At 38.4% G+C, this 18,361-nt stretch overlaps 1 protein-coding gene across 2 annotated transcripts in view; it reads right to left on the reverse strand.

Annotated features, from left to right (window-relative positions):
• nhsl2 (NHS like 2) overlaps positions 1 to 18,361 on the reverse strand; it is a 209,044-nt gene that overhangs the window by 100,392 nt on the left and 90,291 nt on the right. Inside the window, exon 1 of one of the 2 annotated variants that reach the window (XM_015385490.1) lies at positions 1,949 to 2,076. The exons of the other annotated variant lie outside the window; for it this stretch is intronic. Coding sequence (XP_015240976.1) covers positions 1,949 to 2,027 — 79 coding nt within the window. The 5' untranslated portion in view covers positions 2,028 to 2,076. Of the gene's footprint in view, positions 1 to 1,948; positions 2,077 to 18,361 lie in introns of those variants that run through there. 2 annotated transcript variants of the gene reach the window in all.

The following is an 18,361-nucleotide window of genomic DNA, read 5'->3' on the forward strand; positions in this document are numbered from 1 at the left end:
TTTATATTGACGCACAGCTAAAAACTGCCCATATGTTTGCAGATAAAACAACAAAAATGTGTCATTTTTATAGATCTGGCTGAGAGTTAAAATAATCACTATAATTCTAATAGTGTCTTTCAGAGACACTGCATGCAAATCTCATTTCACACAAAACCTGTCAGGGTTAGTGTTTCAACGTGGGTGCTAAGCGAGCATCTGCAGGGGGTGCTACCTTTAGACTATCAACCAAACTATCTATGCTCTTAATATGCTGTTATCCTTTAAGGTGTCAGTAGCAACACAAGGCAGACATCAGTAAAATGATTTTTATCATGCAGCTTTGCTTATACTATGCTTTACAGAAGGATCCTCTTTTTTTTTATTATCAATTTTCAGTATAATGATTTAATATCAGTTTCTGTAACCCATTGTTCCTCAGAATGAGATGCATATTTCCAAGTATGTTTAAAACATCAGTTTTTTAACCAATAAAGGAGAGGTGCTTTTATTTCCTACTGAACCCACAATCCTTCATTTACCAAAACAAGAACCCCAGTTTCGCCTCTCTTCCTCCTCTCTACCTTCGCCATGGCACTACACCGCCATAAATCATGCGGTCTCATCTGTAATGCAGCACCGGGTCAGAGTGATGTGGCAGTATCCTGCTCTCTGAGAGGAGCAAATGAGCTGCAAATGCCGATTTGAGTCAAGGTCAAATGAATGGTTCACATACATAGTGCATGTGTGCATTCTCAAGGCGACGTGTTCATACTTGGAGCCGAAGCAGTGTGTATCGATGTGCTTCTCTATCGATTACACATTACACTGTATACTTGTCTTTTTTCAACACTTTCCTCCTGTTAGTCCTTCATCATGCCTTACTATCAAGCTCTCAAAAGAATATCCTAACCACCGTTTTCCTCTAATTCTTCCCTCTCTCCTTGTCCACCACTGTCAAATAAAGCCCTCACTGTTAAGAGATAATTAAAGATTGTGTCCAGCTGTGCAGGATGGGCCATCTCAAACACACACAAGTGTATTCGTACACTTTCCCAAGCATAAATGACCCTTCATGATGTGGCAGTTGAATGAAGCATGTGTGAAACCTTAGGATTCACAAGCCAGGTCTTATACACATACACACACACGTATAGAGCCAGCTTTGCAGCAATAGTGAATCTGAAGAGTACCTATTACCCACTCTCACACATCATTTCACAGTCTGGTCACACGCCAAGAGGAAAACGACCAACTTGGTCTGTTCAAACCTGGCAACCGAGATGAAGCAAAGCCTGCATGGCAGTGGCAAATAGAAAGACAATGTCCTTTAGCTTAATCATGGATAGATATAGAATGACAGTGAGCTAAATGCCTGAAACAAGAGCAAACCACCACATAGAAATAGATTTGGGGAAAAAACAATCAAGTATGGTCCTTTTAAATGGCTAGACAATGGGATTAGAAGCAATACATCCCTAATAATTGTCTCATACCGCTCCATATGCAGATGCTGGATGAATTGAGGCTTTCCAGTGCAAATGCATGAATGGAAGGAGTGACCTATAATGAGCAGATGCTGAAATGGGTGGAACTGAAGACTCGAATACGGTAAAAATTAGACTGATACAACAAGAGTGGTAGCCACTATTCGCCTCAGCAGATGAAAACATACGACAACTAGATGCAAACAAAGAGGGGAGTGATGGAGAGAAGCAGGTGCTTTGAACTAATAGGAGAAAAACACACTAAGACAATCTGAAAGAAAGAGAAAATGCAATGTCTGATCCTGTATGGTAAAATAATATCAGTTTGAGTTAATGAGTGCCATTGGATTGGAAGTGCAGCTATAAATCGTAAACAAGGCATTTATGGAGCAGTTTTTGCAGGTTAAAAATTTAAAAATGACAGAAAGTAAAGTGTTTAAATAGATAGCAACTCCAAAAAGAGGCCAAAATATATAGAGTACCTGTTGCAGATTTTGGTCTGTGTCTTCCTTTGGGCCGTCTTTGGGAATTGCCCATACTATTTTTCCTGTCCCAGAACATCACCGCTTCATGCCACCGACACACAGACACGTAAAGACTGGTTGACTGACTGACAGGCAGAGAGGCTTGACGGTCTGCTTGCGTCTCTTGAGAAAGACGAGCCCTGGTCGAAGCCGCGTGTGAATGAGAAGGACGTTGGAGAGACTCACAGCATCACAGAAGACCTCAGAGTGTGTGACAGCGCGTGGTCTGTGATGAGTGTGTGAGCCCGGCGGGTGACTGCAGATGAGCTACGTCTGCGTGTGTGTGAGAGAGAGCTCGGCTGCTACGTGAGCTGTTGACAAAGCGGGATGCATGCCGGTGAGAGCGTAAACGGTAGCGTGGAAGGATGCCTGTGTGTGAGGAGACGATAGAGCGGGATTGTGCTTGTTTCTGGAGGAGACGTTCTGATGTTTGCAGGTGAGAATATAAAAACATGTGTGTGTGTGAGAGAGAGAGAGACTGGGAGAGAAAAGGGAAGCATGTGAGTTGATTAGTTTCCAGCCAGTCAAATTCAGCCACTGCTGTTCAATTCATAAAGAGAAAAGGGTGAAGGCAGCCAATCAGGAGCACAGGAAGAGAGCTGAGGAGATGGGCAGCAGAGTGAAGATGGTAGAGTGGGAAATAGGAAAACAGTATAGAAAGAAATAATTAATAATGCAGAGAAGGTGTGTGATGCTAATCTGTAGTTAGGCAAAGGACATAGCCTTAATGCTTTGTCTGTTTTGCCCTTTAGTACGATCATTAAAGAAATTATAATTTTAGAGAGAGATTAGTGGCAAATGGACATGATTTATACTGCACTTTTCTAGTCCTAGTGACCACTCAAAGCACTTTATAGCCACATTCACCCAATTGCTCTTGCCAATGCACTGATACGGAGAATAAATGTGGCTAAGATTGATCCTAAAGCCCTGCTGTAACAAAGCTTGTGCAAACAAATATCACATGTGCAATAAGTGGGTATTTTGAAGGCAATCTACTAAAGCTGAATGTGCAAATAATTGAGGACTGCCCTGTTCGAATGAGGAGTCCATTTGCCTACCTTGACACATATAGCAGGTATAGTGTGGAGAGGACGCAGGTTGAGGAGATGTAAAATGACCTGCTGTGTTTGTGTGAGATAAAAAAAGAAAGGTAATCAGGATCTATGAGGCTATAAGATAATCCAAAAAAAGCAACATAGAAAAGTTGAAAGCCCTCTAGCTTTTTCCTCTAAAGGTCACGATCGTTCAAGGTCATTTATTTAGCAAAGATATATGAGCTATCCAGAAACTGAGCAGACAGACATTTATGAATAGGGAATGCTTTTTATTTTTTTTTTTATTTTATGAAAGTTGATTTTAACATTTCTAGTCAAATTAAAATGAAGGACAGAAAACGGTTGGGTTACCAGCAAATTTAAAAAGAAAAAGAGAACAGTACAGCAACTGCACAACAACAAAATAGTAAAGACTTGTATTCTTTTACCAATGATAATTATTCTCAATATAGAACTATATATTAACAATAATGACCATTGTTAAGAGAAAACAAGTCTTACTAAAGGGCCAATATTCTTAATGTAAAACTTGAGAATTATAAAAACTGCATTTTGTCCTTTTTCATCACCACAGCTACGTAAAGGACATGATTGTCAAACAGAGAGAGAAGCTGCTCGACACAACCGCAAAGAGACTGCAATGGAATTATCCTTCTACACATTAAAATGAGGTGTTACAAAGAGATCTCTTCCAAAAATAGCATTGCTCCAAAGATATTATCCCTCTTCTGTTTTAACTTGACAGTCCAAATGTGTTGACAAGTGCACAGAAGCTCCACCTGTATGTTGTTGTAGCTACATGCCTTTTTCTCGTTACAATTAATGCAGACATTTTTTGCATATAAGTTTGCATCTGAATTTTAAACATGCACAATATAGATGCATAGATGTAACTTGCAGCCACATTCTCTTTCAGGTTTAATAAATCCCATTTTCTTGTAAATGTCCACCTCCTGTTATTTGTTAAGTTCTGATGATCAGCACACGCTCTGTTTTGAGGGCCTAGTTGTTCAAACAGGATCCTGAGTTTTGAAAACGGTTTAAAAATGCCAGACTTAGACAGAAAACTGAGGGTATTTCTACCTGGATAATAGGAGATTAGTAATATTCTTCATTAGGTTATGAGGCAATAATATAGCATGCCTTTATCTTTTCTTCAATCGGCTGTTGAGGTTGGTGGTGGTATAATGGTACTCAGTGGCACACTTAAAACCCACAGCATATCTGGAGTTGCTCACCGTGTCCATCCATTTAGGATATCAGTGTACCAATCTATCTAATGGCTCCTTCCAGCTGGATAATGTACCAAGTCAAAAAGTTCAAAACATCTCAAACATGAAAATGCCTTTAACTGGCACAGTGGCACCTTTGGGATTTGGTGGAACAGGATGTTCATGTAGGTTTACTCAAAAAACAAGCAGTAACCTGGTGATGTCTATGGTAATATGGACAGAAAATGTTTTAAGAATGTTTCAGAAATTTTATTGAATGTATTTAAAAAATTAAATAAAGGCACTTTTTAACTAAAATGGGGTCCAACTTCATACAAGTCAGGTGAACTAATAAAGGTAAGTGGTGTGTGCAGATTCCATAACCTCCTCTTTGCATCACTGCTCACCAACAGTTGACGTCCGCTATCCAATAGTGAAATATATTTATAGTGTTTACTGATTGAATAAATCACATTAAAATTGAGAAGGCTGAAGAGATATGTATTGAAATAAGAAACATTTTATCATTAAATGAAGAAGAGTATGAGGAAGGGTTGGTTGAGGACAGAAATTGAAAGTGAAGTGAGGTGTCCAAGCAAGGGATTGTAATGGGGAGAGAGCACGAGGGAGAGAATACAAAATGAGAACCAGAGAGTAGAGATTCACTTTCCAATTTCTCCCTTCAGGGGGCTGTTAAGTGAAACTGTCCAGAAAGGGTGGACAAATTTATTTGAATCCTGAAAAAAGATGCATGGAACAAAGAGCAAATGATTTTGTTGTGGCTGTTTATTCATGTCATTCACAAATACAAAGGGATTCTCTGTCCTAACGGAAATCTTCTAAACCCTTTAACACCAGGACTGATTAAACCAAAGGGATGTTGGTTCAAACCTCAGCTCTACCTTTCAATGTTAAGTCCTTTGGCAAGACACTTCACCCGTATTGCCTACTGATGGCGGTCAAAGTGCCCTGGTGGTGCCTACCTTGCTTATGTCAGCTGGCAAAGTCTCCTGACTTGAAAAAGTGCGAAATAAGTACAGGCAATTACAAAACCATTTACAATGTTAGAGAAGAAGAACCTTAAAACTTAGGGAAGATACCTTAAAACAAAGAATAAAGTGATTCCTAATCCCATGAGATAAATAAATGATCACTCTTAACTTGTTTAATTTTCCTTCTCCCTCCATTTTTTTCTATATCGGCTGAGTGTTTAGCACCTTTCTGTGACTGCTTTTAGGCCCTTTTACCACAAACAGGCTTAAATTGGAAGGCAACTGGAATTTCGCTCAGTTTTTTTGAAGAAGTGTTGACGCCTATCCAGGAGTCTTTGTCGATACTGTTGACCCCCCTTTCACAACCATCGGTCCTCTGTGTCTTTCTTCAGAAATTTCTGAGAAACTCTGTTAGATTTTCTCGAAACACAACACGGCAGTGAATTTCAAACCCAACAACATACTGAGACAAAAAACGGTTCATCATTAGGACAAAACACCCAGACCTAAGCTTAGCAGTGTTGTATATGCGATCCAGGGCAGTTTGGACTGTAGAGCCTCCAATATTGGAGAAACCAAACAACAACAACACAAATGCATGGTACAGTCTAGGAGAGCCACTGGCTCTGGGCAAGATTTAGCTGCACACTGGCATCTCAAGACCAAAGATCACACCTTTGTACATCATTTTCATATTTTGGACAGAGAGAACTGATGGCTTGAAAGAGGAGTAAAAGAAGCCATCTTTGTTAAAAGAGAAGGCATTTACGATTTAGTCATCAACCTTATTTTAAAGGAGTTACATAAGCACTCCCATAATGATTAAAGAGACCAATCACAGCGTCCATGCACAACAAAAGACTCCAACAATCTAGAGTAACGAAGGTTGGTTATTTGATTTGCATATAATTTGGGATGTATGCATGCGGATGGACCTCCATGCTGTTTAAATACATCAGCGCTCCACTAGAGTTTGCTCTGGTGCAAGTCAACAGAGTTCACAAAGACATAGAGAGGACAGGTGTTGAAATGTCTTCGAAAAAAGTGAGCAAATGTCTGGTTGCCTTACAATTTAAGCCTGTTTGTGGTTACCATGATCCAGATGACTGAGAATTTACACAGCCATGTAGCCCTTTTCCACTGCAGGAATGTTAAACCATTACTAAGGATATCAAAAGCCCTACATGCATTTCAACACAATTTTAACCTGTGCAAGATCAATTTTGCAGGTTCATACTTTCCAAGATAAAATGTCTTGGTCTGGACACAGGGATTTCAGATTATCCTTGGGTTGTTATTAAAAGACAGGGACATTTGCTTGGCAACAATGATTGGTGGAATTTCTTGCAGTAAAGCCACCAAGTGGACTGTTCAAGCGGAACCAAATATTGCAGAGGAGAACAGTGAAAACAGAGGTGTCATATACAACTCTTTCTGTGACAATATTATTTTAGTAGAGAATGTAGCAGAATATGACTGAGATAGATAGTTTACCAGAGTATCAACTACGTTCCAGTTTCCATTACTGCTGAACTTATAACCAGCGGTCAGCTGAATGGGCGCTTTCATTTTTCCGGAGAGAACGCCCGATTCCTCGCACATCATTAAAGAGCTCCCGTTGGCTTTCTCAGTCAGTCAGTTCTCAGTCAGATCATTCTGTTTTCACACTAGCCTGTTCTGCAATCCATTTTGGATTTCTCCTTAGATTCAAGATTTTAGAGTTTCAGTTTTTAGGAAAACTGTTTCCATGGTTTCACCTGTTAGCCTTCTGACATCTCATAGCATTTGGATGATGCTGTACTCCATTACATGACAGTTACAGATATTTAGAGGGTAACCAATGTTTTCATATCATTGGAATCCCATAATTTGTATTTTACAGAAGAAAAAAATTACATCATTGATATGATGAAGCTAAAATAGAAAATCATAAGCTAACCTGACTTTAAGAGGCACAAAGTTTGACACAAACTGCCAATGTCACACATTTAACAGAGTGGGACTCTGTAAGTCAAGTCCATTTGGCAGGAACAGACCGTAAAGAGCACTTGAGGCAATTCTTGTTCTTTTCGTCTTCTAAAGCCCAGTGCCTCCATTTCTGAGTTTACTTCGGTCATTGCATAACCCATAATGGAGTCTGTTGTCTGCAGTCTTTCCTTTGTAATGTATTCATGGATATTTTTTATGAGAGGGTTTTATTTTCTATCTATGTTTTTCCCTTTGTGTAAACTAAATTTTGTAACTTACCTCAGAATCTTATTTGCTTGTTATTTATGTTCAAATAATTAGTTTACGCCCAAACATGATTGCAATCCAAGAGTGCTGGATCTGTATATTGACGTATTACCATGAAAACCAGCCTGCAGCCTGATATATCCACCCTATCCCCTCCCCTCCTCCTGTTCCTCACCTCACTCCCTTCTCTCTCTGCCTCACTGAGCATCCCGGTTAACAGCTGTTATAAAAAAGATGCTGATAATACACAAAATCTTTTAATTGAAAGGACACCTCACAATTATGTTTAGTGCAAAAAAAAAAGAAAAAAAATAACTGGCTTGGATTAAGGCTGCTTGTTCAAGATATCAAGTTTTTTGCTGCTTCCTCCCTAAATCAGGAGATATTCCACTCAAATAGGTTCCAATTGTTTGTCTGGAATTACAATGAGGTTCTTAATGCTAAGCTAGTATTATGAGAGAACACATCACTGTTTCATTGTTTCAGGATACAATACAATCTTACCAAACTGCATATCTGGTCTGATAGCATACATCCTCTAACAACCAGTTTGACCACATTCATGCAGTGCTTGGAGCTATAACCAGGAAATGGAACATTATTTGTGCACAGTGACTTTTCCCTGCTCTCTTCTAAAGGAAATAAATTAAAGAATGTTTTTATGACTACTTCTGGTTAATGCACTCACAGCAGGAGACTGGGGACACAAATACTTTCAAAGAGCATCTACCCTCAACACACATTTGTGTCTATTGTGTTTCACTTTATTAGCCTCATTGTTGACCTTTTTTTAATGGAAAACCACTGTATGCTTAAGGGAGTGGATTTTTAGTTTAGAGGTTTTATTTATGGCTTTTTTATCCTTCACAATTTTTGATGAAATGAAAGACATACTAACATAAACATTTTGTAAATGTTTTTTTTTTTTTCAGTTTTTAAATCTAAGATCTTACAGATTGTTTCCTGTTTCCGTTTGTGTTAGTCACATTACGTCTATGTTTTAAACGGAAGAGGAATGAGTGTTCTAGCTGAGTGACTTGGCTAAAATTTTTAGTTCTTACAATAGTTAACAAAAATGTTCTCCACCAGTCATTGTGCAAGAGGCAGTGTGCATCCTGCACAGGTTTCTAATGAATGACAGAAAGACGTACATTCATGCACATCTACACTTACCTCTAAGGGCATTTCAGAGTGAGTCATTTACCTTGCACGCCATGCCTGTTTACAAACTATGGGAGGAATCTGCAGCATCTGTAGCAAACCCAATAGTGCACAGAAGAACATGCAAACTTTCAAACTAGGGTTGCATAATAGAAAATCATGCTATTCTGATAATATCTGGACTCTTTCTTCCTCATCTGTGCGTCCAACACTTTCTGTGTATTGAATAACATGGAAGTAGTGGTACTATCTAATAATCAGTAGGTGTTTTTCTATGGGTGTAAGCAGAGGTAGGTAGTAACTAGCTACATTTTACTCAGTTACATTTACTTTTGTAACTTTAAAACAATTTACTTTTAGGAGTAGTTTTACAGCATTGAACATTTTACTATCACTACTCTTGAGTAAAGTTTCTGTGTACTCCATCCATTGTGAGTAATGTCACTTAGTGAAAACAAGCTTGTTCTAAACAAATAGGCACCACTGAGAGAAACACTTTCCTTGTTTATGTACTCATGTCTTAATGGTTAAAAGTAAGGCTGGGCGATAAACCGGATTTTTACCGTTACCATCGTTCACTACCATAATCGGCGACAATTTTTCCATGTCAGTAAAAGAAACTTAAATCTGCTGTTTCCTGTGTGCGAGGTTGGCTGGTATTTCCTTCCCCTTTAAGACACGGCATCAGGTGTCTAATCACATCACTCCACCGACCCGATCAACAGAGTAAACAAAGAGAGTGACGGATGTACCCAATGAAAAAGCGTCAACAAAGAGGTCAAGAGCGCATTGTCAGAGTTAAGCACGCAGGGGTTGTTGAAACACAGCCCAAACTGCATCTGTTCAAACATCACTCAAAGTTGTTTTTTTTTATTCTCGAAAATGATGGGTCTTTTTTGAACAGCAGTAATGCTCACTCCCAACTACCAATGAGTTAGGAGTGAGAATGTGTTAGATAGGCGATAGTGGCGTTGTATGCAGTAGTTCGATTCAAGGCCCTACCTGACTCAGCTGTGTCATTGGGCAATGCACTTCAGCTGTATGGCTTACTGAATGGGCCAAGACTATGCCAGTCTCTCTTCTGTCAATGTGCTTCAAAACAGATTGCTACTGTACAATGTAGTTTGCCACCGTGAGTGTGTGCGTAAATGGGTGTAAGGGTGTTGTATAAGTACAAGTGGTTCACCAGAACACAATTTTTCCAAATAAATGCACAAAATAGATATAACTTCTCATCATGTACAGCACTAGATTGTAATTCTCTAAACCAGGGGTCTTAAACGTTTTCCAGGCCAAGGACCCCCAAACTGATGGCGAAATGGAGCGGGGACCCCCTAATTATATATATTGTATGACATTTTGTTATATCAAACTGGTCCTATAGTCAATCTATCACAGATGGATTAATATAACGAAAGTAATTTCTCCCTGGGATTATTAAAGTATTTCTGATTCTGATTCCTGGTTGATGGGACAGGTGTTGTGAATGAAACCGTGCCCAGCTTGAAAGAGCTCCTGTGTGTTGCTGAATGTGTGCATTGATGACTGAAAGACATCTTCTGCCTCCATTTATCGGTTTACTACAGTGTGTTGAATTCATGTTAATGTGTATTTAAAAACATTTCAATTAGTGTAAAAAATAGTAGGGGGGAATATAAAAAAAAAGTCTAATCAACCAAAACTTTCGCAACCCTCATGCAGTCCCTCTGTGGACCCCGTAGGGGTCGCGGACCTCCAGTTGAAGACCTCTGCTCTAAACAAATAAATAAAAAAACTACTCACTCAATGACCTAAAAAGTGTATGTGAGGTAAAAGAAAACACAGGCCATACTACGGTTGCATTCACCGCCTTCTTAACAGCCCCTTCAGGCAGGTGGATGGGAGCCATCACCCTGGATCTCTTCATTCCTTTCTGTTCTTAGCTAATGTTCTGTGGCTTACAGGATACATATTTGTTAAGTGAAACCTCCTGGGATTCCCTGTTACAAATATCCTGAAACCATCACTAATCCAGGTTTATTTGTGGGCCCCCCGCAGAGATTGCTTTTAGTCTTTGCTCATTCTTGATCCTGCTGGTTATGTAAGGGCTCCAAGGCCCAGAGGGAGGAACGCACTGCCTTTAAAATGCAAGCTGCTTGCTTTCTTGCTGATTTGCCGTTTTGCCAACTATTTTTTAGAGCATCTCATTAAGTCGACAGCACTGATTTCACACATTCTGCCACATCTCTTTATGTTTTCGGTTCAGTCGTATGCCGTCAGCTCCTTTTGGGCTGGTTTTTCTATTCCCCGTTTCTCTAAATTCCATTTATTAAAGATCCATGCTTCCTCTATCCGTCTCTAAAAAAGCAAACTCCGCTGAAAAAGAAGTGAGTCTCCTCCGAGTTTCCTTTCTATCTAACTTGCTTTCTCATGTCCAAGTCAAAGAAAAATGCTGTTTTTATCCAGCTTATTGACCACAGGATTTGTGGATGATGGATAAAACTCTGACTTTATTTCTCTGTCCACTGTGGAAATCTCAATCCAAGCTCTCATAATGTTTATTGTTCCGTTTATCTCATTCTTGGCCCGGTTTTGACCCAACACAAAGGCAATGCCAAACTAAACCTATTCAAAATAAGAAAGGGGTTGCTTTGAAAAGGAAAAGGATCAAAACCAGATTAATAAAAGATCTCCTTTCTTCTTTTTTGGTCTCATTTGCAACAGCATTCATGCTTTGTTTACCTTCCCCTTGGTCTGTTCAAATCAAAGAAACAGAATACTTGTTTGTCCAGTTTCATGGAACTGAAGTACTGCAGGCTGGAATGATTTGCTTTTGGTTTGAATCCTGCAGAAGTTTTATGAAACATGAAAAATTGTAAGCAAACCTGTTTAAAGGTCACGGGTACAACAATGATATCACTTTGTTTTTGAATTGTTTACTTGATCCATTCATGTATTGAACTAAAAGACACTACATCCTCAGTGCAAAATGTATGACAGCAAAAAAACAGCTTTATCAGAACGCAGACAACACAAGAAATAAGTGCTGCCAAATTAGCTACTTTACTGTAATTGCTGAGTATCTTTAGTTTCCTTACAACCTATTTCTTTTTTAACCTACATTGACATGTAGCTACTTTTTCCAGGTGACACTGATGTGAGACTCTTAATCTCACACTTCACAGTGAATAGCAGTAGCTGTTGTTCCCATACCCATTCAAAGGCATCCAGTCAGACCCTGCAAATCCCTACTACCAAAGCATTACCTTTTCTAGAATCGCAGGTGCAAAGCCGTCAAGGTTCATGCAACCTACCACAACACAACAGTTGCATCATAAAAGAGAGCAACTGATAACAGTCAGACGACACATAGTTCTTTGGAGTTTCTTTCATTAAAATGCAAGGCTGCCTTGATCACCTGAACAGACGACCAACATTTGCTCTCATTTTCAAAACAAAAAGCACCCCTAGAATCCCTGAAACAGTTGAAGTCCTAATTCTATTTTATTTTAAACTAATGCAAAAAAGTATATCAATATGTTTGTTATGCTTTCATGGCTCTTCATTAGTGAAAAAGGTGCAAAGTAACTCACCCAATGCACTGGAGATGCACCGATCCAATACCTAGATCTGATACTGGCTTCTATATTCACTAAATACCTTGATGGGATATCTGCAATTTGCTATTGAAAACCTGAGATTGAATCCAGTGCGCTTTACATGGAACTGTTATTTCTTTTTTTTTTTGCTGCTCATTTGTTATTAAATAATATAAGGTACATACACACCTCTGTTCATTTTTTTTTTTAGCTTTTTAAATCAATTTTTATGTCAAGGCTAAAGTGTTTATTCACATGTCCAGATACTTCATTCATTCAACAGTGGAATAGGATTGGTATCGGATATCTGTCAAAACGCTCTGACCAGGTATCATATCAGATTGTATTGGAAAAAACTTGATGCACCCAATAGCTTTTACAGCTACTTCTTTTAAGTGTGATCTGGTCAGACAGCATTAAGAAACAATTGAAGAAAATCTAAAAACATAATTTTTTTGACTGTTTAAGTAACAAGAGTGTAGCATAGCATCTTACCGGGTATCGTCAAAAACACAGCAGAAATTTGCATCATCTTGGCCTGTTTCTGTGGGTGTTACTTAGACCTACAAGCAGCAACATCCAAACGCACACATACAGTAGGGGTCATATAGTCTGTTATTTAAGTTTGTCATCACTGCCTCTTGCTCCTGATTACAAAGTAAATTGAGGAGCTTTGTCTAAACCACAAAAGCATTTCAAGACCCATAAACACCTGATGCTTAAGCTACGTTTGCAAGGTTGCAAGTATTTTGTGTGGACAGCCCCGAGCAAACCAAATACAACCTACTAAAGGTGATGGTTCAGGCACGGTGGTAAAGTAAAATAGCTCCTTCAGATCTCTACAAAACATCAAACATCACTGGTGCTGCTGACAGGCTGTAGGTAAAGATATAAACTGTTAAACTTTCCGTTCAGCATAGTTTTCGCCAGATTTAACATTTTCTATTAGAAAAGTAAACAAAGCATAACGTGTTCTTGGTAAATCTTAGTTTTTATACAACTAAAAACATAACAAATACTCATAAGGAGACAGAATTAGACCCACAAGCATCCTGCATGAGGCCTTTAAGTCATGTTAATGCAGAGTTTTCAGCATTTCCTTCTGGCATTTTTTTTTTTCCAAATGTGATAGTGTACTTAAAAATCAAAACACATAACACTGCACACATTTTTAGGCAAACTATGTAATCATGTTGAGCACTGTCTAGACAAATAATTCAAGTTTTCAAGTTCAGCATTTCAGTAGCAGATATGTAATCACGAAACTACAGCACACATGTTCAATCATTAATACAGCATTTGACAAAAATTAACATAAGTTTATGGAGGAAACATGAATTCAAAACCTTGTCAGGCAATCAGCCAAATAATTTCCACTCTAACCTTGAAACCTGAGAACAATCTTCCACAGTTAACAAGAAACTTTAAGGAACAACTTACAGAGGATAACGAAGCTCCAACAGACTAATAAAACCTGCTTAACCTCAAGCAAGCAATTATCACAGCTCACTCTTTGGAACAGCAAACACTATAAGACTCCAAGTAAACATATCTGTGCAATATTTTAGGAAATACATAACAAATGTGCATTTATATACAGAGGTACTGTACCTTCCAGTGGTTTAAACAGCAGGTGTAAACTGAAGTTTTATTAGTGATGACTAAATCAGGTCCACTCCCTCAGGCTCCAAGTGAGTGTGAAACAAAAAGAGAGCAGAGCACAGGAGGAAGAGAAGAGGGAGGAGTGAATAAACTTGTGGGCAGAGAAACAAACAGAGAAAAAGAGGAGTAATTTTTAGGGCAAGAAAATCCAGAATACCAACTACCCCACAAGGGAGAAAAAGAGGGAAACACGCAAAAAACCCAAAGAGAAATGCAAACAAATAGGATCATTCATGCAAATTGGTTTAAAACAAAAACCCACAGAAAAACAACATACATATACACACACACACATTCAGACGATTCCAACTGAGTAGACATCTGGACCAGGGTGGATTATGGGTAATTAACTGCTCTTTCTTTAATGATCCTCAGAGAGTGGAGAATCTGACAAACAAATGCAGATTTTTTTTCATCCACAAAGTTTCATGCCTACCTCAGAGATCTAGCCAGAGGGGGGAAAATGGGGTTATAATGTGAGCCGCTAAATGCCATGTAGCGATCCCTGGCGTCTTTGTTGTTTTGATGTGTATAACCAAGAACACAAACACACAGAACAGATACCATCAAATCCTGAGGAAATAAAGAATGTGGTAACGCCACACAATATGTAAACAAAACACATGAATAGGAACACATGGGTTTAAAAAACAAGATGCAAATAAGCATTACAATAAAGATGGCAGCAATTTACCCACAGAGCCTAATGCGACCAGAGCCATCTGATAATAAAGCAGATATCCAAAATATCCACCATAAAGTTCAAAGAAAAGTTTTGTCTTTGTTATATTGTTTAGAGACTTTTAATTAAATGATATCAATTTCCATTTAATAAAAATGTTTTATTTTCATACTTTTTAAGAAGAAAACATTGTCTTGTTAATATGAAGATCAGTTTATATGTTCTGTTTTCACCCTATTTGATAGAACATAATATCTAAACATGTAAATAATTTTCTATATTTTCATTTATGAATTATATATTTTTAAACTATTGCAGACCCTTAAGTGATATTATGGTATAACTGTGTAAGTAATAACTAGTGTTGCGCCGATGCCATTTTTTGGCCCCGATACCTGGCTGTGAAGTATTGGCTGAAACCGATACCATCTGTTTGAAATTGCCATCATGGCTTTGTCAAGCTGCTGCCTACCTTTGTGAAGCAGGAAAAAGACTAATACAAAGTGAATCCAGTAGAACTTTTTATTGCGTACCTGGAATGGCTGACAATAGTTGAATAAACTTATGGCTCTCAAAATGGTATCGGTGCCCTATTTGTTGGTACTCACCGATTCCGATACCACTATTTTAGCGCTGGATCGGGGCCCTGCCCGATACTGGTATCATATCGGTGCAACGCTAGTAATAGCCCAGAAACATAAACCTCACTGGAAAGACAATTCAGAGGTAAATTTATAGTAGGCTACATTTTTGTGTAACAGCAGCTCCGCATGAGAAGCAGTAACCTCACCAGCAGCTCTGGTTTCTTTTCACATTCCAGAAACATACCTGCTTGTTTAACCGGAGGTACTGAAATGCCCAGAGGTGCAAAGTGTGCACAGAAGCAGTTGCTTTGTCTCCTGTTTATACCGTAACAATGTTTTCCTGCCTGTACAGCATATTGTCTCGATGACTCTTCATTGGCTGACTCTAAACGAGGTGGTGGGAAGGAGAACTGTCATCTTCCGCCTTAATCTTGAATTAATCCCCGCAGTAGTTGAGGTAATTCCTTCTCGTATATGTCTCTGTGTGCGTATGATTGTGTATTTCTTTGTCAGTCGTTGTGTCCTGCAGGAAGAATATTAATCTGCTAATGTACCACCCACTACCACGCCTGATTACTGTTTGGAGTTTAATAAGAACAAGTATGTGGCAGACACTGAAAAAATCTTTACTTTGGCAGGGATGATTTAGCATGTTTTTAATGCCACAACCCCTCTATACTACCAACAAATCAATTGTCCTTACCAATGTGGCTCCAGTTAAAGCGTAATAAACAGAATATCCGGCGTTAAAAGATTTATTCCCCAGACACTTTGTAGCAACAAAGAAATAAACAACTAAAACAGATTTTCCTACTTTTTTTCTGCTAAGTGCAGCAACAAAAAAACAATAAAAAAAAAAATACTTTTTCCTCTACAACTTATTATAAAAAAAACTTACAATGAAGCATCATAATAATTCAAATAATTTTGTATTAACACAATAAAATGTCCCAAATGGTATGTGAAATGTAAGATGAGATTTTTTTGTTAGAGGTAGATGTATTTACACGCTTAATAATGAGTGTAACTAGAACATTGCTTACATGTTTTGCAAAAATATATATATTTCTTTGTACAGCACTGAATAAATTCCAAATTATATCTAATATACAGTATATATATTAGTTATACCAATATGTTGTTACTACTAAATGCAGAAAAAGATGCAACTTTCTCTCCTATTAGAGTCAGAACCTTCGTGGGGATTGTCCAAAACATTGCAATGAAAATGATCATTTTAACAGGAACGAAGTACGTATTTCACAGAGAGATGTTAAAGTGTCGGGTTATATAAGGACACTTCAGACTCCAAACCAATTTAGTTATGTAACCCTGGTTGGGATTGATAATGTGTTCTAGTTATGGTCTATGTGTGTGTGTGTGCGGGGGGCCGTGAGGGAAAAAAAAAGTCTGCTTTGCAGGGAAAATTAGATTTTATAAGGATGTTCCAGAGTTTTACATCTGTTTCTCTCTATTACCACTTTAACATTTACCACATTCCCCTAAAGGCTTTTGTTTTATTTTATCAACCAACATGTAATTAAGAAAACCAGAGCAAAAATAGATTGGACAATGGGTTAAAAATGAGAAACTGACAGTTTGGAGAAACAAGACAAAATAGGCGTCTCCTGGTGTAAACTCGCTGCACTTCCATTATGTCCCTCAGCTTTAAAACACTGGAAGCAACACGGATGCAACAGCTGAACAAAACAAATGAGAGCATCTTTATACCTACAGGCTGAGCTAGAAAAAGAACACTAACAAGATCTGAAGCGTCAATGAAAGGGAATAATTAAATTAATTAATCTGTTTAATTCCAATTATAATAAAAGCGTGTGCAATGAGATCTTGAAATGTTATATTCTCACAATGTTTCTTGCAAAAGGTAGGACTGTCCAATGAAACGCTATCCAGTAATACCTGGTATGCACTTTCATCTGAAGAATTTTATACTATTGCAAATCTTAAAAAGGGAGTTTTTTTGGCTTGAGACATTAGATTTATGTCTTGATACAGCAGCCTGAAGCAGCAATCCGATTTTTTTTTCTTATATGCGACCTGTATCTCATCTTTTCATAGCAGTCTGAACAACATTCAGATTTTTCCACAGTGACCCAGGCCGCTTGGCTATGTGGTCCTGAATCCGATAGGAATCTGATCTTTTCAAATGCGACCTGTGTCTGAACGGCCAGATCACGTTCATCCGACCTGAACGTCATTAATACTTAAAGCTACAGTGTGTAACTTTTAGCGACATCTAGCGGTCAGACTGCAGACCGCAGCAACATGAACATCCCCCCCCCACCGCTTCTCCCCCCCAACAGTACGGCGAGCGTTACGGGACAAAATGTCTTCCACGACGTCCGCATCACCTACCTTCTCAAGTGATGAGGTTTGTTTACATAGATAATTTTACAGATAGTATTTCATTAGTCTGTGTAGGGTATAGATTTCATGTAGACTTAAGATAATAAATATACCCGTTATTTTTTCTACATCGTTGTGACGTTTTGGCGATCTCGCAATCGCTAGTTTGTTGGCTCTGCGCTGCCGTAGCGCAAAGATGTCTGCCTCCTTGGCTGCGAGACCCGCTCCTATGTAATTATAAATAACGAATTCTAAGGCAACGCAAATATTAAGGTTAAGAGGCTGAGCTCGTAGATGATTATAAATAACATAGTTATGTATAATATATTACATTTCTGACTGTATAATCCCTGTAATTATTACACACTGTAGCTTTAACAAAGGTCCCTATTCTGCGTCTTGTTACGCAGAAGTGGAAAAACAACAACCAAGGCAGACAATAATACGGAGAGCAGTCTTTTTTTTTAAACCAAAAGTTTGAGTTCGAAAGATTGCCATATGTGCTCCAGCGCTACCATCCATGTTTACTTCCGTAAACAAATAGCACACTTGCTTGTGACGTAACTGCATCCTCTGCGGCACATGCTAGGCACTTGCGTTGTATGAATACAGTACACACAGAAAATCACATACAAGTCGCATTTATTTGAAAATGTGAACAGCAACGCAAAAAAAAAAAATCGATTCACAAAAAAATCGAAATTGAGCATTAAGGCCTGCAGTTTGAATGTAGCCTAAGACTCTTACTTTAAGGTAAGACAGAAACAAGTTCTTCAGTTGCGCAGCTTAGTGTCCACAAGTGAAGAATTTGCAGCATTACAAAATCAATGAAAACACAGTA

The sequence above is a fragment of the Cyprinodon variegatus genome, unplaced genomic scaffold (assembly GCF_000732505.1).
Source record: "Cyprinodon variegatus isolate N-32 unplaced genomic scaffold, C_variegatus-1.0 Scaffold341, whole genome shotgun sequence".
Taxonomy (NCBI): Eukaryota; Metazoa; Chordata; class Actinopteri; order Cyprinodontiformes; family Cyprinodontidae; genus Cyprinodon; species Cyprinodon variegatus.